We start from the raw sequence: 19,904 nt of genomic DNA, 5'->3' as shown, positions 1-19,904 counted from the left end.
AAAAGCTGTGCTGTGCTGCACCTTCCTTCACCTTTGTCTTGCCAACAACAAGCCTGTCAGGCCATCAGTGTGTCTACATGCACAGCTTAATCGAGCTATGCTCAAAATTTGACTGTCTCAATGTGATCCTTGTCCCAGTTTACATGCAACGGAAAAAAAAACGAATAACTGACAAGAACATGTCCTCCTCCACACTAGGTGGCGATGTGTGTCTTGTCAGTGGGGTAACACCATGTTAATACGGCCTCTTTTATTACCTATTACATCATATAATAAACAAGTGTCATTCGTGTGGCAGACTGGTATTTAAACAACAAGATGGATAATAGTACAACTTTTTAGTCTTGTACTTAATGTGTGCGCTACTTATGGTGCAGATAAGATGGCGCTATCCCTCATGCATTGTCTAGTTAAAGTCTGATTAAGTGTATACATGCCAGAGAAAATCAGTTTCCAATCGCATTATCTGGGTGTTTCAGACAAGGAGAACTCCGATTTTAGTTGGAGTAATGAGTCTACATGCACTTGTCCAGTTGAAGTCCGATTAAGGCAGCAATTTGTTTTTGTTTTTTCACATGCATGAAGACACACTGACCATCCATTGAACTGGTGTGTCCATTGCAACTAAGTAGCTAGTGAGCTCCAAGTTGCCTGTGTGTAATGATCTGAGGCAATTAACCCCTAAAATAAACTTCTTCTGCAGATTGAGTTCAACCACCATGCACTTAAAGACAAACCTGTTGAGATTTGTAGCGAATGATTAACTTTGACCAGATCACGGTTTTGTCAAGAAAGCAGTAAAAGGATCTTCAGGATGAATTCATCCTAACTGGCTGCACAGCATTCAGTGGTAATCCTTCTGAAAAGATTAGTATCTTTCACCAACTATTTCACCAAAAAAAAATAAATTAAAATTTTCGGTGGTTCGATAATTCTCTGCAATCCCAACTATTTGACTCATTTCACATTGTACTAAAGCAGAGGAGAGTCTGACCAACACTGTCGCAAACAGCTCACAAAAAGACAGAAAACTCATGAACTGTCACCAACCGTTTATTTCACACTGACACATGACTAAACTTGATGAACTTGAACAGTTACTCTACTGATCTCTCTAGTGTTATGATCCCAAGTCTGCAATTAAATGTAACAGTGCATTTGTGCTTTCCACTAGTCGGAATGTTTGAGTATCGTCTATGTTAGAAAAAAAACAACAACAAAAAAAAAAAACGTTCGAACTCCTGCAGTGGAAACGTGTTGCTCAGTGGTGGAAGAGGCGCAGGTTGGTGTGCACCAGAGTGATGCCCTGCTCGTTACAGGCGTTGATCACGACCTCGTCAGCAGCAGAGCCCGCCGGAGCTGCGATGTACTCGACGCCACTCTGCAGACGGACACAGGAGGAAGAACCGTGAGAAACGACAGTTAGGCAGACCACAGTGTCCAAACTGTGGTCACATTCCTGCTTGTGAAAGATTGCAGCAAGTGGTTTCTGGCCATTCCAACCATAGACAGTGTAGAGGTGGAAGTGAAGCCAAAACAAGAGCTCCCCCTGGTGGCTGGCTGGCTCATAAACTCCACATCCTCCACATTAGTGGATGGGACTTTGGCCAAACTAAAGCACTAAATTGATTAATTCTAGAATAAATAAAAGTACAGTGTATAATCCAACATTTCCAACACGTACCGAGCAAGACGGTGCCGCCCGTAATCCCAGGAAAACGGCATCAGGAAGTGGAAGTGTCCATATTTACATACAGTCTATGATTCCAGTGCAATTCCTAAATGTATACAACACTTTGGGTGATATTTACCCGTTTGGCACGATCTATGTTGTCTCTGAAGGGGAAGAAAGCATCAGAGCTGACAGCCACCGCCTGCAGGGAGCTTATCCAGTTCTTCTTTTCAGTGTCCGATAGAGGCTCAGGCACTTCCTCATACATTGACTTCCACACTGCCAAGTCTGGACCCTGCCAACGCAAATATATATATATAATTTTCAATAATAATAATCATAATAATAATAATAATACACAATTCAGGGCTTCTCGGTCACTTTCCATCTCTCTTACTGCAGTCACATCTGAGCTCAGATATACACTGGATGACTGGAGACTAATGTGCTGTTTGAGAAAATCCAGTATGAATCAGTCACATGCAACTTGCAGCCATGTCTCAGGAACTGTTGCAAAACTCTTCCTGTACTCAAACTGTCCCATCATATTTAAATACTGGGACATTCATTCTGATTTGTAAAAATTGTGAGTGCACTATGAAACAAAACATTGTGTATTTAAGGTGAACATCTAGGCTAAAGTGTTGCATCACTGATTAAAACAATAATAACCCATAATCTTCATTTATTATAATGGTCATTCAACAGTGAGAAAAAAAGAAACATTCAATTATTTTTGGAACACAAAAAAAATTATATATATATATATATAAACAACATGCAAATGTACATTGCTCCCTCACCTCTCCAATGGTGTCGCTGACGTACTGGTCGATTGCGTTGGCCATCTCTGCTCGCTTCACACCGCTGCGAAACTTCATGTTCAGGACACGCGGGTGGTGTCTCAGCCACCAGTTATCAGCTTTGTCTCCGGCCAGCCGTGTGCAGTGGATACGAGACTGCTGACCCGCACCAATACCAATAACCTGAAAAGTAACACACGAGGCAAAACATCACAGAAAACTCGTGCCTCATCCAGATTCCTTCCTCTGCCTTCCGTCCGCCTCCTCTCACCTGTCCATCTTTAGCGTAGCAGACGGAGTTGGACTGGGTGTACTTGACGGCGATGGAGGCCACGGTCAGGTCACGTACAGCTTCCTCAGAGAGCTTTTAAACACAGTCAATGCAAAGAGTCACTAACCAAGACATAGAAATGGAAAATAACGTGAAAATACACCACTGCAACTCACCGAGCCCTTGGAAACAACGTTGGTGAAGAATTCCTTGTCGATGAGCGCTCCGTTCCTCTTCTGTTTGAGATAGAGACCAAACAACACCCTGACCTCAGCGTCATCGGGCTCATACTCTGGATCCATCTGTGACAAAGACACACACGTACAAAATGTTAATTCAAATGGTAAATTGAACATGAATATCTCTCATGCTGTGTTCCCAGATTTAATGAAAATGCGCTAATCATTCCTTTGACTGGACAGGTAGCTCTAATTTTTGTTTCTGTACTGTTAGCTGGTGGGTTCAAATCAAAGTTAGGCTATGTTGTAAAAGTTTTAAGGGAAAGCATGGAGGGAGAATTAGTCCTTTTATACAGGCTACTGAAAAACATGAGTGTGCAACTGTCAAAATGTATCTAAGAGTCAAATTTGAAACTGCAAACCTGACATGCAGTTTAATAGCAACTCCACCGCAAAATTAAATGCCAAGAAATACAAAATATGCACGACATAATAGTAGAATTTCCCTAAGAATGATCAGATAAATTGTCTGTAAATCCAAATACACGACCAAAACAAGAACTAATCCAGCATGTTGACTTTTCAAAAGCTTAAATAAAAGAAAAAAAAAAAACACCTGGAGCACGCAGTAGTTGCCGTTCTTCTTCTTGGAAAGGATTTTGAGCGCCTCCTCGTCATAACCGGGAGCAATGATACCATCTGATACCTGAGGACAATCAGATTAAATTAAGCAAAACAACGTTGCATAAGAAACTCATCCCCTGTCATCTGTATTTACTCGTTACCTCTCTCGATATGATCTTGGCGGTGGGAACGTCGCACACATCTGACACAGCAATGAAATCTCCAAAAGACGACATTCTGTCCGAACCTGGAGATTCAGAAAGAGTTAATACAGCTCCATGTAACCGATACATACTTTTAATTATCTGCTTAATGTATCAGCGTATTCGACCTCTGGCTCTAGCGTAGGCTGTGGCCAGCGGGCTGAGATCCTTCAGCATGTCATGCACCATGCACACTTTGGCTTCCTCCTCAGACAGTGGGACTCCTACTGCAGCTCCTTTAAATATCAAATAAAAAGATGTAAAAAGTCAGTGTCAGAGTTGAGACACTCAAGTTTATTAAGAGTTTGTCTGATTGCGTCTTACCAGCAGGGCTGACGTGTTTGAAAGAAGTGGCAGCAGCCATGCCGAGGGCGCGCTTCAGCTCTCGGACCAGCTGCCAAGCATTCAGAGCGTCACACAGGTTGATAAACCCGGGAGAACCGTTGACAACTGAGAGACCAGTAAATTTATTTAGTTTCACACAATATCCTCTAGTTTCTACACATGATTTTATTCCTTTGTTTTTCTTAATCTTTGCTGATAAATTAGCAGCCCTCACTGTGTGAAGGAAAGATACAAAAGACCTTTCTTTCCTATCAAGCTCCACAATGAACACTCATAATATGTGCAATAGTATTACTCCTCAAGGTTCCACACTCTCAACCCTGTGCAATATCCAACAATTATTATCTGTTTGCAATTGAAAACTTTGTTACAACACTCTTATTCTTGTTATTTTTCTGCCCCTATGTTGTCTCGCTGTTGCAAACTGTAACTTCCCTATTGTGGAACAAATAAAGTTCTATTCTATTCTCTCAGACTGATGTGGCCTTAACTCCTGCTGTTTATGAGTCATCTAAACTTTAGTGACCTTTTCTTTTGTTGAAATTGTTGTGAGCAGTTTTGGATGAGACTAATAAACACTTAAAACTATTCATGTTTATATCTAAATAAATGGAACATGCTGGGCTCATTTGTTAAGCTTCAGTCACATAAATACTTAAAACAGTATAGAAATATGTCTACCAGTACCTAAAACTTAATATATTCATTTTGTTTACCATCATTGATACGTTAAACACTTTGAGATACTGGAACGAACCCAGCTAGTTCTTTCTATTTCTTCTACATCTGAAAAGGTCACTCTGTGATGTGAGTGTACCTTTGAGCGGCAGGACTGGCCGCAGAGTGTAGATCTGGGCCGGCGCTTGGTGCGGGTTCATGCCGTAACGCAGAGGCAGCTGAGACACGCCGCGGCTGTACTGTCCACGGAAGTAGTCCGATATAGCCTCATCATACTGGGCCGTGTGTGTGAAGGCCTGAAGAGGAAAGAAAAGGAACACACACGGTTGAGTTTGTGCATCAATACGTATTTTTTCTACCTTAATAGTCAAGTGATACGTTGTTAAAGCTCAAATATAACACAAGGTCACAACTACTAGATACATTATACAATTCAGTATCCAGTGGCATCATTACACAGTCAGAGGAATCACAGAGGTAGAAATGTATGCAAAGTAAATATAAAATATAAAAAGATGGACAACTACACTGATCAGCCACAACATTTCAGGAGAAGAGCATCACACTGACAATACGAAATAGCTGGGAAACTATTGGATACATATACTACATTCACCCTTAGAAGGCTCATGTCTATTCTCTGATGAGTCACAACTGTTTTGGAGGCACAAGGGAGACCTACACAATATTACACAATATACCATAATGTTATGCCCGATCGGTGTATGTGATCAGCTCAGTCCCACATTGAGGTCAGAGTTCACCAGCCCCCAAATGTTGAACGCTGAAACCTAAACATATATTTCAACACTTCTGATAAAAAGTCTGCACTGGACTTCGTTCCTCTCTGACCCCGACCTCTGAGCCAACATCTAAACCAGTGAACGAGTGAACACAGGGGAAAAAATGTTCTTTGTGACCCTCCTCACACCTTAGAAAATGACTTTTACCTTATGAACCCACTGACGTCGATACGTTTACTACACTGCAACACTTCAATTTAACGCCCACTCACACCCACGCTCACAGAACAGCCGAAGGCAAGAATTCCCTTCTTCTTCCAAACCGCTCCAAGACTCTTCTCAGGACTGAGATCATAGTGGAACGAGTCTGAACATGAAGGGAAGGGTTGACGGATGTTTGAGGTAGATGTGAATTATAATTATTCATATATTTGATTTTCAGCCAAGGATTATGACGCAGAGGAGAACACTGCCACTGCCACCCAGAGATAATGTTAAAACAGCTGGTTTTACTAGGCCAGCATCACCAAATATTCAGTTTACATGTCTAGAAGATTAAGACAATTAGCAAAAACATATGAGAGGCTGGAACAAGCGTGTTTTTGATTAAATTATTATTTTATTTTAAATGATTATTGAAGTTGTTGCAGAATAATGGATCAAATTAAGTAATTGGGTCAGTGTTTTTGTAATGTTGCCCTTAATTCATTTCCAAATAAAAACAAAGTCTAATTTTTAAGATACAGAAACAATATTTTTATTTTTTTTAAAAACGTGACGTCTCATGAAAAACACACTCCGAATCCCCCTTTTTTAAAAATATATTAAATAGCCTCATTATGCAAATTCTTTCTGCAAATTCAGGTCACATGTTGTTCAAACTGTGAGGAAGCAACCTACTTTCAGCGCCAGAGTCCTGCGTGTTTCCAGGGCCGTGTCTTTGTCCCCTGAAGCCTCCATCTCCTTGGCGACGAGGGAATAGTCAGCGGGATCGCACACGATGGTGACGCGGGCATGATTCTTAGCTGCTGCTCTCAGCAGAGTAACACCACCTAGAATTTTAATAAATATTCATGGAAGTCATCATAATAGCAGGAAGGGAAACATTTTAAATTAAATAAGGCTTCAACTTGGACTTTCATGCAACATTTAAATTTTTTTTTTTAATATATATATATATATATATATATTCTAAAGTTACTATACATCATTTACCGATGTCAATCTGCTCCACAGCGTCCTCCACTGTGACATTCGGGTTAGAGACGGTCTTCACAAACGGATAGAGGTTGCAAACCACGACTCTAGAAAAGAACCAACAAAGATTCAAAATTTTTATGGAGCAAAAAATACAAACATCATGTGTGCATTCATATATCTATACACACACAAAATCCTGGATAAGCATACAGCCAACCAACTGCACACTGCCCAGTGTATAATCCACAATAACACAATAAGGTAGAGTAAGGAAGTTATCATCTTCAAAAGAACTGTCTTTTGACGACATTATGTCAATTTATATTTGTGAACGGGTAAAATCTGACAGAGGCGCAGCTGTAACTTATTTCACAAATTCTTTGTAAAGTCATATGTGCAATGAAAGATGCAAACCTACTGTGCAAAAAGCGCCATTACTTTAATTCAAACAGCTCCTCGTAATAAATAAGTAAACACTTTGTTAACGGTGACGTCCACATGCATCTTCTAATCCTAGATTACCTCGACACTAGAACTGATACTAGAAACATGCTAATGCTCAGAATCATCTAAGACAAGTTTAGGCAAAAGAGAATTTGTTGGGAAATTACTATGAACACGTGTCACGAGGACCCATGTGCTCAAATTTACAGAACAGATTCACTTAATTTTGTTGAGAAGTAGCGCCCTCTGTCCTGATCCCATAGATTACAATGAACAACATTATGCAAGAAAAATATCTGCATTTTTTCAGAACCATTTCTGTTCCTCTGCCTTCACCGTCAGCCCAACAACCTCCACTATTTTAACCATCCGCGTCTATGATGTAACAAACCAGCTGCACGACTTTTCCTCAGATGATTCATTCAAACTCTTTTCCTCTCGGTCACACTCACAATCCTCCCAATTAATCAATGAAACACTCAAGCTATAGATTTTCCTATCAGACGCTGTGTTTTAAGCGATCAATATCTAATCTGCAGGTCTTCAAATCGAGTGTGGTGTTGGATTTAACACACAACGGCTCAGTAAAAAACTGATCTAATCACATTCTTCTCGTCGTGCCCGACACAAATGAGAGTCACAAGATGAGTCCGCAGGAGCATCAGTTTTCCAATTACCGCCGCGGCCAGATAAACTGCACATGATTCCTCCACGTCTGCATGATAAGCACGGGGAGTCTATGATCTGATTGACAGCCACGAGTCACGCATGCTCTTTGAATGAATGGGCTTTGTAATCGGACACAAATCACCCATCTCTCATGTTGCTGAGACTGACGTTTAAAAGTTTACTCTTTTAGGTGCCAAAAGCAGCCCGCAGGAGGATTAAATCTGGCCTGCAGCATGGATTTGCAATGTGTAGAAATTAGATAGAAGACTCCAATTTATTTATTTGAATAAAAATAACTGTTATCCCTGATTTGTGCACTGCTTTAGTAAAAGAAGTGGACAGAACACAACACTGAGACCCAGGACTAAACAGCAGACAACAATGTGCACCAAACTGCACTTATTTGTTTTAAGAAATGTCATGTTTCTTTGAAGGATAGTTTATCCAAGTAAGTCATTTACTTGTTCTGGATGGAAATGGAATTATAGATGATTATGCTATTATCTTACCAGTCTGGTCCATTTGAGATCAAATTGGACTGTATGTAGCAACCGAACTAAAATGAGTTTGACACCCCTGGTTTAAGACATTTCCTTCTTCCTCTCACCTGACCAGACTGTAGCCCAGCTTCTCCATGTCTGCGGTGTCACCTGGGGACTTTCTGGCCAGGATGCCTCCGTGGACAGCTGGGTGCAGGGTCTTCACTCTGCCTCCCAGCATCTCTGGATGTCCAGTCAGCTCAGACACATCCCTGAAACAGATCAGAGAGTCCGACAGGTTAGAAAAGGCCGCTCACAGGCGGTAAACAAACACACTTTCACTGTGAGGAACTCACCTGACTTTAAGCCCAGCATCACGCAGGGCTTTGGCTGTGCCACCCGAGGCGACCAGAGACAGCCCGACGTCCACCAGCCGTTTAGCAAAGTCCACCAGTCCAGTTTTGTCTGACACGCTCAAGAGTGCTGCGAAGAAAGATCGAGGACGCATTGAAGCTCCTTATTTATTTTGCAGATAAAGTTTTACAGTGGGCCACGTTGTCCAATGTTAGCCAGGGAGCTAGCACGTTGCATGCTCCAGAACAAAACTTTTATAGTGAAGGCGTGGAGTTCATGAGGCATGCAACGGGATCCGAGTCTTACCGAGCTCCTTTGAGGCCATGATCACAGTCACAGTGTCGGTGTCAGCGCGCAGTCGGCGTGGATGTCAGCTGGCTTTCTGGTCACGTTTCACTATTAGCAAGCGCTGCCGTGCAGGAAGAAGGAGGATGAGACAAATCTACAAGCCTTTCACTGCTTCATCATGTGCTTCAAAAGTGGAAAGACCCGCCCTTTCTGACGATGGCCCGCCCTTGACGCGCCACACGCACCCAGAAGGACCATACGGCGCAGGAAATACGCATTTTATTACGTTAAATAAAAACGATTAACGTAATAATGATAATAAATGATGAAAATAAAAATAAATATGAAGAAAAATAATATATAAGACTAGTAAACTGCCAACTAATATGTTCACTGAAATAAGAATTCCCATTCAAATTATGATTAAGAAAACAGTCAAAAAAAAAAAAAAAAACTGGGACTATGTCAAATACAGCTATTGAACAGGTAATTTAGGATGTATTCTAAACTTTACAACTCATATACTCTCTGTTGAAGAAAGAAAAAGGTCTTCTTTATTTCTAAACTTAAATATTATGCTTCATAACCGTTATATTTGTACATCAAAACTAGACTAAAACGCAAAACATATTGTGTTTCAGAGACAAAGTTTATTTGTTAGTAATTTTTCTTGCGTGTTAAAGTTTTTCTGTGCAGGAAAAATATACATATATATATATATATAATCTGGCCGTATGGTCAAGCCCTGTAGGAGTGTTTTATTTAGCCACAAGGGGGCAGCCTCGGATCTTCCTGGTGAACGTGTCAACAGAGAAAACGTTTCTTCTATGCAACGTCCTCATGGGCAATTAGTTATTGCATGATGTATATTTCAGATGCATATATTTATACAACACATATAATCCACAGCTCGATATAAACTTCACTGACAAAATGGTGAGAGTAAAGTTTGTATGCAGAGCTGTGTCGGCGTCTGTTGAAAGTTTTAACCTCAGTTGTTGAATTAAGAAGGGCACATTTATATATTTATAAAATGATAAAGCCTATATCCAGACACGTTGCTGCTTTGCACTGTAATTTACTGCTTTCCAAAAACCTCACGAATGAAACGCTCCTTTGTATCAGAAGACGTGTTTGTTCTTCCGCTGTGTTTTTGAATAAAACAGAGTTAACCAAGAATGAAATAAAAGCCGAGCTAAAGTTTTCTTTTCTTTTCTTTGAGGTAGGTTGCAGTTTCTTGCTGATCAGCGCGAGCTGAAGGTTACTTTGACACCAGCGAGGGCCTTTATTCTCACTATAATTGGTAAAACACCTGCAATGTGCATTTCCTGCAACAATAAATGACGTTCATGAATACATTCACCCTAGACAGCCTTTTTAATAAACTTTACTGGCCAAAACGGTGCCTTTTTCATGCTTTAGAACAGCGTTTTAAGTCGGACAGATGTGAATTTATTGGGCCCCGTCGCTCAGTGCCTTACTTGTCCATTAGTTAAGTGACAGGACAGGGCCCTGGGAAACCTGCAGCAATACGTGTGATTACGTTAAAAGATCGCACAATCTGTTCATATTTACGTAATGAGCCTGACATTTTGCTGATTGATTAAACTAAAGGGTGTAAATATTTTAAGGGGGCTCCTGATTTACAGTCCAACAAAGCAAAAAGAGGCCAATTTATTTGTCTAACTATGAAAATGGGGGTTTCTGGTAACCACTCTGGTGTTTGAGGGCCAGTCTGACATCTTAGGGGTGACTTGAGTGATTCAATAGACAGTGAAACATTTTTATAGAAAGACACAGGCTCACTATGCATTATTGGCTCAAAAAGAGAAAGAGGCAGAAGGGCTGTCAGCACTTTCGTCAGGGCGGCTGTCGAGAAAACTGACAGCGTTATCAGCAGTAACCGTAATTTACGCGGGGAATTTTTAATCAACATGACCGCTGTATTCAGATTAAATTAGAAGAGAAACGGAATCAATGACCTCCATATATTGCTCCGCTGCCTTATCAATTAGCTGTGATTTTTGTACTGTGTCAGTGGGGCCTTTGTCATAAAAGGGGCCAAATGGCGTTTGTCATGTGGCTGACAAGTCGCACAACTAAATGAGCTCCTATTGATTCGCATGATTTTTCATCAGCCAAATTAAAAGCAGCCGTTTGATAGCGGTTCAGTCTGCAAGCTTGTTATGCATTCTATTTGCTCGTATTAAATCAAGTAGAAAAGTAGAAAAAAAAAAGTCCTTGGAGTCTTCTAAGTGAGACGTTTAACTGGTTTTCATTTGGTGAGCTGAGCTAACTGTTTGAAGCTGCAGATTGATTCATTCGTGACACTTCTCGGAGCCGTAGTTTAGTTTTTAAAAAACGAGTTTGCAAAAAAACGTCGCTCCAGAACATCTGCGTTTCTCTGTAGCTCAACCACAGTTTTTCCTTCATCATTTGCTGCACGGACAAACATGGAGCCATAACATATTCAGAACAGTTTAATCACTGTTAACCCAAAAACTGGCTATATTCATATTCAGATACGTGATAAGAAAAGTGTCTGTGGAGATTTTCATAGAGTGAGATCTTTGTGTGTCACAGAACATGACGAGCAAAATAAAATAAAATGTGTGGCCTCATCTAAACACTATGGAAGCACTTTGGTAACAGTAATTAAAACAAAACACACAATGAAGTACATTTAATTCCTTTTCTGTTCCATAGAAATGTGTAATGTTGGACTAGGCAAACAAATTAGGCAAACGGTATTATCATTTATCATATTGCAAATATAGACTTATAAACAATTATGAATTGCAGCTAATGGCCTATACTGACTCAACAAACTTTCTGAACAATCAATCCTGAAATATGGTGAGGATTTCACTTATACTACCGTTAATATTGAGACTATTTCCCCCCAAACCTATAGAATACAACATAATCAGTTACTAAATCTGTTCAAGAGATATTTCATAAAATATCAAGAATTGACCCCAGAAAATGGTATAAAGATTTATTTTGGTAGCTATTATTTGTAATCTTTTGTCGGTCACATTGAGTCTCAGTGTGAAGTGATTGTTTTATAGTTCATTAGCAAACGTCCTAAATAAGATTTGAATATATGTGTTTAAAAATACTTTCTTTCTCCTCTTTGCTAATTTAATTAAGCAAAAGCAAACAATAAAAAAAACACATTACAGGAAACTGGATGTACGTGATATCCTTGAGTTTGTCTCCAGTTACATCCGTGCAGCAGCTTTTGCCCGTAGCCCAACAAAGTCTCAGCTAAATGAGCCATCAGTGTTTAAATGTCGTTCTGATCACTGCACAGCTCAGTTTCTATTTCTTTTTTTCCCCCCCACAAACAAGAGCGAGAGTGCGTCCAGCCAGTTAAGAATGCATTTAATCACTATATAAATATGTGCCTGGTCTGAGAGGGGGCTAAATGACACCACACCGTACGTCCTCTGTGTGCTCCTTAATCACAGCCCTCACACAGGGGCCCAATAAAACGTCCCGCTGCACTTGCACGCGCTCATCGTGCTTTTGCTCTTGGAAATTAAAATTGGGCCCGTGTGACCACTCACCATCAGGCTGTTGATTGCTTTACTTCCTATTCATTAACTTAATTATTTGGCTATCAGTAAACCCCGCCGAGTAATTAATATCTGAGAGACCCCGTCATAAATTAAAACGGTGAACTGAGAGTCACGCAGGCTTCGAGATGTAAAAAACAAAAAGGATTTTCTTCTCAGATGATCAATAGGGATGAAACTGTTAACCTTAATTTCTATAAGTGAGACTGATAAATACCACTTACTCCTCGTGATCACAACTCTACAGGGGTGTCAGTGATGGTCAGGTGTTTCACTACTTTGGTCCAAATTTAAATATATCAACATCTGAAGGACAAATCTACAAGATGAAGGATACGCATTTTAGCAAATTGCAAAATTATTACTAATGACCAGAATGTGTTAATAAGCAAATCTTAGTATGCTAACGAAACTAAAAAGTGAATGGTAAATGCTATATATTTAATTGTCAGCATGTTAGCAAAGCTTTTGTGAGGGTGTTAGCATGCTGGCATTAGCATTTAGCTCAAAGCACCAGCATAGTTAAACGCCTAGTAATTACGTAGACAATATTTTTGACAAAATCACAGCCAGTAAACACTTTCTGCAGCCAGGTAGGTTTTTTTTTTTATGCATGATGTTCATACTCATGCAGATCTACGATGTGTTTGTGTGTCCATTTTCAGACGTGCTGTAGATCTCTATCCTGCTGTAGAAATCTGCTTCTCTTATGCTGCTCTTTGGTGCGCAAACATGCCAAAGAGTTCAGTCTGCATTTATCTGCTGACACCACGTTTACAACACCCTGACCTGACACTGGCTTATCAGAGCTTGTCTGATGAGACTTCATTTGCAGACTTCACACTTTCACTTTTGCCTTGAAGCTGCAGGTAAGACCTTTCTAGTGACTGTTCCCTCTTGTACGCCCTGTGGTGCATCAATGCTGCACACTAATGGTGCACCAACACTCTGCTCAAACATTTCTGCTCTTTTGCCCGTTGGTGCTTGCTTTGCATACATGCAACCTTACTTGAAAATTTATTTTGTCCTCAGATCGCTTCTTGACTTTCATTGTTCCCTTTAACTTCCACAGTTGTGGCATAGTGATTAGAGAAGCAGCTTTTTGGACCCCTTCCCCGCTGTGGTGCATTGAGCTAACCTCCACTGCACAGAGTGAATGGATGATCAAATGCAAATAAATAATTTCCACATGTGGGATAAATAAGAAAAAAAAAATATTATATAATAGAAATTCTAAACTGAAAGGGCTTAATATCTTTTCAGGCTCACTTTTGCATTGTGAGCGTCCATTAGATTCATTTTCAGATCCTCGGTCATAACAGTGATGAGTGCATTTTTAAGTTGTTGAAATAAGAAGCCAGAGTGCATTGACGTTTGAAGAAAGGCTATTTTTAATATCTCTCTTTTTTTTAATGTGACATATTAATCAAGAAATCTTTTTTTTGTCATTGTTCTTTTGTGAACATTATTTTATTTCACAGTTACACCACAAACAGGTTTGGGATAAATACACATGTGATTCATCTTTGCAAACATTCGAATAAATTAAGATAATTCACTTACATGTAAGCAACGAGAACAAATTCATAGACATCAGCAAAAACAGAAAACATCGATATTCACATAAAATGCACAAAAGTAAATGCGAGACATGGGGCGACGGTCTGCAAAGCATCGGAACTGGAAGCGTCCAAAAAAGCAGATGTTCCTTAGATTTAACTGTTTCTTCAGCCACAACACAGCGAGTTTACCTTCATGATGAAGAGGATAGTACATGACAGTTCACTTGTCTCACTTCGCTAAACATCTCTCATTTGTGGAAGCGTGTGTGTCGACTGGGTGGAGCTCAAGCTGTCGTGGGACAGAGCAAAACACAAGGTTACCAGAAGGTGATCGGCAGGTTACTCATGACGCCAGCAAAAAAAATAAAAAATGAGAGAGGAGATGAGCACCTTTTTTTCCGCATGCTACAAAATGTACAGAGATGTTTTTTTTTTAATTTACAGATAAACAGATAAACAAGATATGCATTGTGATCTTGAATGTGTTTCTGTCCAATTCCAACAAATGTCCTTATTGGAAAAAAACATTCAATGAGCAAACCAGACAAAGATCTTTAGGTCTCCTCTGATGATGAAAAACACCTTTTTTTCCTGCTGTAATGTCTCTGTGATGCTCAGGAAACCAGTGTTTTCATGGTGTCTTTTCACAGTCCGGCCCCGATCTTCCTGTCCCCTCCACCTACTTGCACCCCATCCAGCTCATCATCAGAGAAAGAGCTGTGGGGATTAAAGTCGACGCCCTTACTCCGCTGCAAGAAGTCTGTGGATCGCGGCATCCCGACTCTGTTACCCATGGCAACAGGAAAACGGTGCTGGGCTTCCTCCTCGTCCTCTTCCTCTTCCTCCTCATCCTCCTCCTCTTCGTCCTCTTCTCCGTCCTCCAGGCTGAGGTCCACCCCTCTGTCGTCCGGAGTCGCGACTCGTCGGTTCTCATCGGATTTGCTGCTGGCTGTTTTCCCTCCGCTTCGTAGTCTTTCTGTCTCAGACTGGGTGGAGGCGGTGGCCTGCTCCTTCGCCTTCCGGCTGCGCTTCCACTTCATCCTCCGATTCTGGAACCAGATCTTGACCTGAAGAGGAAAGAAGAAGATGAAAAAACATGTTTAACGCGCTGAGAAAATACAGTCAAGAGAGAGATTAGAGTTGAAATGTACATTTAAGTAATTACACCAGTCGTTTTCAACAATAGACGATATCCTTTGATTTTTCTTTTAAATAATTTATCTTTATGCTTTCCAAGCCTAGAAGACAGATCTCTCCTCTTTGCTATAGTCAAATCTCCTTCAAGTAAAAGTGAAGAACCTCCAGTTCAAAATAATTTAATAAAGTAATCAATAAGTTACACTCAGGAAAATACTAATCAAAAATACATCCACAATAATTTATTCACACTATGACAGTTAAAAATGTAAAATTTCCACAATACTTTTTGTCCTACTCATATACATAAATGTGGACAGATAAATAATACACACATTTGAAACGGAACAACACCACCACAATAATGAAAGCAACATGTTGTCAGTCACAATCTATCGAGCAAGTGTTGTTTCCACCATTCAGATTTATTTAATAAAATAAAGGTCTGGTCTTTTTTCTTTTCATGAGTGTCTCCCATTTTATTTTTACATGATTCTGCTACAAATTATTTCACAATTCTGTTTGATTTCAATTTTAAGGAACAGTCGTTGGTGTCGTTCGCCTTGTTTGTGAGCTACTGTTGTTGTTGCACATTTTGAGCCAGTCACTCATAAAAGGAGATGGCTTAATTGAACGTAATAAAAATGGCCATAAAGTCTCGGAATTTTCATGCACAAATGTTCCCTGTAGTCAGATAAATTCCGTTGTTCCACTACTATGAACTGATGTTAAATGAATATTGTTTCAGGCCTGTGTGTAGCTGCAGCTCGTTTTGACTTGGAAAATTGCCTTTTTAGTTCAGTAAACTCTGTCTGGCAGTGTCTACTTCAATGAAAAACAATCTTACCTGCGTTTCGGTCAGCATGAGTGAGGTGGCCACCTCAAAGCGCTTGGGTCTGGACAGGTATTTGTTAAGTTTGAACTGGTTCTCCAGCTCCAGGAGCTGCTGGCTGGTGAAGGCGGTGCGGGGCCTCCTGCATTTCCCCAACAGGCCGGACTGGGGGCCCGCTGGAAGAAGAAGAATAGCATTTAGATGTTTGGTTCCAAATTTAGATGAACAAGTATTCATTATTTGATGGCCTTCATATTCTTGTTTTGATATTTCAGCTAAAACCTGTTTTGTAACGTCTGGATTCATTTCAGACTCCAGTCTCGCATATCTGGCCTGGCACTGCCATGAGTCTTATTTACCAAGGACATAAGAAGTTCAATGTGATGTTGTGGGTGGGAGCAGGCACACATATGCCAGCACTCTGTGGCCATCATTAACTGTAATAGCTTTCCCCCAGTTTATTGTTGACGGGGGGGGGACACAGTAGAAGCGGGCGCAGAGGCCATAAAAACACAGGCATGCCATTAACTTAATGAAAATTCAATGAAGGCTTTGGGGATTTTATTGATGAACTACAGAACGTTTTAGGTGTTTGTTTATAGTTTCTTCGTCGCACAAAGACAATTTCCATCCGGTTGGCGTTTATAGAGAAATAAATGGGCCAAAATGAAAATATGACATAGAGATGAGCAGTAAAACAGAGGCCACTGGACGGATACTAATGCAGCATATAAGATCTTACACATTACCTTGAATAAATGTATTCAAAGCAAACGTCAACAAACAAACAAATAATATATATATTTTTGGTAATAATAATTACTGGCTGGAAAAAAACACTTCTTGTTAATGTATCCAAAGCAAAAAAAGACATAAACAATAATAATACTAACAATAAATGAAATATAGAATAGAATATAAAATATTCAATATAGAAATATAGAATATTCTAAAAGGAAAAAAGAAACAAATAATCTAAACGAAAACATCATGATTCATTATGGCATTTCATAAAACACTATTATTATTATTAATAATAACTGACACACATGAGCACTATTCTCGTCAAATAAACAATGAAAGTAATGATAACACTAGTAGGAAAAAAGCGTAGTAAAGAAATGAACTCAGTTTGACATTAAAACCGATCTGCGGTGCGGTTCTTCAGACGTCAGACGGTCTGATTAAATCTTCTCACTTCCTGTTTATCTACTGATAACGAATGACACAGATTTCGGTTTTTGAAGAGTGTATCTACAGATCTACTACATAAAAACTACATTTCAACACGTGCCAATTCTCTCGTTCCTTTTCTAGCACTTGAGCAAGTTTAGACATTCTGAACCTAAACTTAATTTTGATCATCGTACTTACAGCTATAATCTGGCAGTCGAGGCATCATGATCCCGGCGCGGATCCAGTGCTCCAGGGGAAGAGATCCAGCCATCGCAGCCGCCTTCAGGTGCTCCGGGTAGGTGTGTGTTAGCTGCGTGAAACCGGTGTACGCAAACGCGGGGTGCTGTCCACCCAACGCCGACAGCGGGTACATGGGTGCGGGATACATGCCGGGGATTGCTCCGTGGGGCAGTGAGGCGAGTCCTGGGTGTGGGAGGTTTAGGACGCTGGGCTTGGGGATTATTCCGGTCTGAAGTTGCGGGCCCCGCGGAGATGGGGTGTCCGCACGGCGGCAGGAGATCGGGCTGCCAGTGGGGCTGTCGTTGCTCAGACTTGGGGACAGGTCCCGGGAGCCCCGGTTCGTCTCATCGGCGAGAAGAGCGTCAATTCTGAAGTTTTTCGATTTCTCCATGTCGACTTCGCCCAGAAGTGACACTACGAAGTCTCCAAGAAAAAAAAAAAAAAAAAAAAAAAAGCTTCGCGGACGCGCACCTGTTCCGTGCTTCAGCGCGCAGACAGCGGAACCTCTTCAGTCACAAACTCATATGTTCTCCTTATCTTTATATAGAAATCAACACAGACACGGTTGCGCTTCACTAATACGTTGTAAACGTGTTAATGCCTCTACTTTCTGTCGGTTTCTAAAAGACTGACTTTCGCATATGCATCCCTCCATCCGTTTCTTTACCTACACGTGTGACTCCGCAAATACGTCCTTCACACACACCACAGAGGTATGTGTCCCTCTCCATCAGCGGCCCGCGGTGCGCTGGGATTGGCTGGAGGCTGAGCTGCTCTGACGGGCCTCTAATCAGCTAATTACTCGCTCGTTTCTCCCCCCAGAAAGCATTCAGAGTGAGGTAATGTCCAACCCCTGTCCCGCCCGCAAACACCTTCAACTGCATCAAAGCGCGGACGTACATTAGAAGATTGGCCAATTGTATTTTCAGTATCTAGCTCACTGCCAGCGCACCCACCTCAGACTGCGGCTACCTGCCATAAACATAAGAATTATTCACTACTTTGGTTGTGCAAATTAATCATTAGCACTGCAAACTTACTCCAATCCTCACAGCAACAAATGTTGCCTGTTTTTCGCAAAACTAATGTTATTGGGAACTTCTGATTTGGTGAGGTTAACAGGAAAAAAACAAACAAACAAAAAAAAAAAAACTACGTTGCGACCAGTATTTAAATCATTAATACTAATGGATCGCTTCATTCCCATACTAAGGCCATACCAACGCCATTAAAGTTTACGATCGAGAATTGCACACAAATCGTATAAAACTGTAATGACAGAGCAGACGAGGCTATAAGTTAATTGGCCCTCTGCTTAATGTGAACTAATGCCACTTAAAGGCCCGGAAAAGCAGAGGTGCATCCGCCTCTCGTTTCAACGTGACAAAGACGAGGCATAAGGACACAAGTTTAATTGCGCAAGATCAATTTGTTAAGGACAACGTCTCTCATCAGAGACTTTTAATCGAAGACATTTGCAAGTCGATGCACCACAAACAACTGACATGATTACTATTAAACTACAGAGAAGACAATGACGGTCAACTGTCTGCACTTAATTTATTTTGATGAGGCGCCTTTTCTGCAGAACTGAACGAAATATATATATTTTTAACAGTTGAACTCCTCTCAACCCGTCTAAGTAAAGGTTTAAAGTAATTTTAATCATGCCTGTGTTGTAATGCAAAAATCTGCAAAGAAAATTCTGATGGGAAATAAGACTCTTTTATTAATGATTTACTTATCAAACAGTCAGTTAATATAAATAAAATGAAAATAACAACCTCCATGAGCTCTGCCTTTCATGCGCAACAACTTCACTAATTTGAGGCATTTTTTACGCCCGTTTCTTAACGGAATATGCCTGATATCTTCACCAGTTTTTAAGTTCTTCCAACAACAACAGGCGACCGTCTTTGCTTTAGGTACCACAATATTACAGTGAGCTGCGGCCTCCGCCCTCAGAGCATCTATATTATCTCAGGAAATTGAAATCCATTCTGCTGATATGAATAAACACCACATCTTTTGAAGACACCCCTGCTCATGATTTGTAATTGGCCGGTGCATGTGCGGAGCGCGCCTTAGTTGACCTCCAGGAAATTGGAGCGGCCCTGCAGGTCCGCCCACCTCCCTCTCTTTCTCCTTCACCGTGTGTAGCTCGGTGTCTCTCATCCTCTATCTAGCAGATTACCGCCTGTCTCCGCTGCTGATATAGAGGTAATTTGCTCCGGGGAAATCAGTGCTGTTTTCTGACTGCTTCTCTCGTTTCTTTGCTTTTATTATTTGAAGGTAATTTAAATAGCCAGGCCACAGGTAAATCTGTCACCCAGGCCTTTTTCACAGAGGCCCACAAATTAAATTGAATCTGCGCCTGAACCCAGCTTCTGTCTTTCTCCTTGAAAGAATCAAATGTTTTTTGTT

The 19,904-nt window shown here is 40.7% G+C and overlaps 2 protein-coding genes across 2 annotated transcripts; both read right to left on the bottom strand.

Annotated features, from left to right (window-relative positions):
* Positions 1-1,037: 1,037 nt before the first annotated feature.
* atic (5-aminoimidazole-4-carboxamide ribonucleotide formyltransferase/IMP cyclohydrolase) lies at positions 1,038-9,142 on the bottom strand. The gene is made up of 15 exons (XM_047581650.1): positions 8,971-9,142; positions 8,667-8,793; positions 8,439-8,582; positions 6,734-6,822; positions 6,419-6,570; positions 4,915-5,071; positions 4,077-4,202; positions 3,881-3,988; positions 3,711-3,796; positions 3,542-3,631; positions 2,923-3,048; positions 2,747-2,839; positions 2,476-2,658; positions 1,812-1,967; positions 1,038-1,381 (listed from the first exon to the last, which is right to left on the bottom strand). The coding sequence occupies exons 1-15, from the start codon at positions 8,987-8,989 to the stop codon at positions 1,262-1,264; spliced, it is 1,776 nt and encodes a 591-aa protein (XP_047437606.1). The 5' UTR covers positions 8,990-9,142; the 3' UTR covers positions 1,038-1,261.
* Positions 9,143-13,900: 4,758 nt separating this feature from the next.
* mnx2b (motor neuron and pancreas homeobox 2b) lies at positions 13,901-18,858 on the bottom strand. The gene is made up of 3 exons (XM_047580910.1): positions 17,439-18,858; positions 16,080-16,240; positions 13,901-15,162 (listed from the first exon to the last, which is right to left on the bottom strand). Exons 1-3 carry the CDS (start codon positions 17,869-17,871, stop codon positions 14,740-14,742), a joined length of 1,017 nt encoding a protein of 338 aa, XP_047436866.1. The 5' UTR covers positions 17,872-18,858; the 3' UTR covers positions 13,901-14,739.
* Positions 18,859-19,904: the final 1,046 nt, after the last annotated feature.

Source organism: Mugil cephalus, chromosome 3 (assembly GCF_022458985.1).
Source record: "Mugil cephalus isolate CIBA_MC_2020 chromosome 3, CIBA_Mcephalus_1.1, whole genome shotgun sequence".
Classification (NCBI taxonomy): domain Eukaryota; kingdom Metazoa; phylum Chordata; class Actinopteri; order Mugiliformes; family Mugilidae; genus Mugil; species Mugil cephalus.
This window is presented reverse-complemented; position numbering and strand designations above follow the sequence as displayed.

Bases quoted from the DNA above. Each gene is read 5' to 3' on its own strand.
- atic (XM_047581650.1), bottom strand. The intron at 3,989-4,076 runs GTAAGACGCAAT...TGATATTTAAAG, and splicing joins CAAACACGTCAGCCCTGCTG to GAGCTGCAGTAGGAGTCCCA. The intron at 3,797-3,880 runs GTCGAATACGCT...CTGAATCTCCAG, and splicing joins AGCCTACGCTAGAGCCAGAG to GTTCGGACAGAATGTCGTCT.
- mnx2b (XM_047580910.1), bottom strand. From the start codon at position 17,871: ATGGAGAAATCGAAAAACTTCAGAATTGACGCTCTTCTCGCCGATGAG. The intron at 16,241-17,438 runs GTAAGTACGATG...TTCTTCTTCCAG, and splicing joins TCGACTGCCAGATTATAGCT to CGGGCCCCCAGTCCGGCCTG. The intron at 15,163-16,079 runs GTAAGATTGTTT...TTTCCTCTTCAG, and splicing joins TCATGCTGACCGAAACGCAG to GTCAAGATCTGGTTCCAGAA.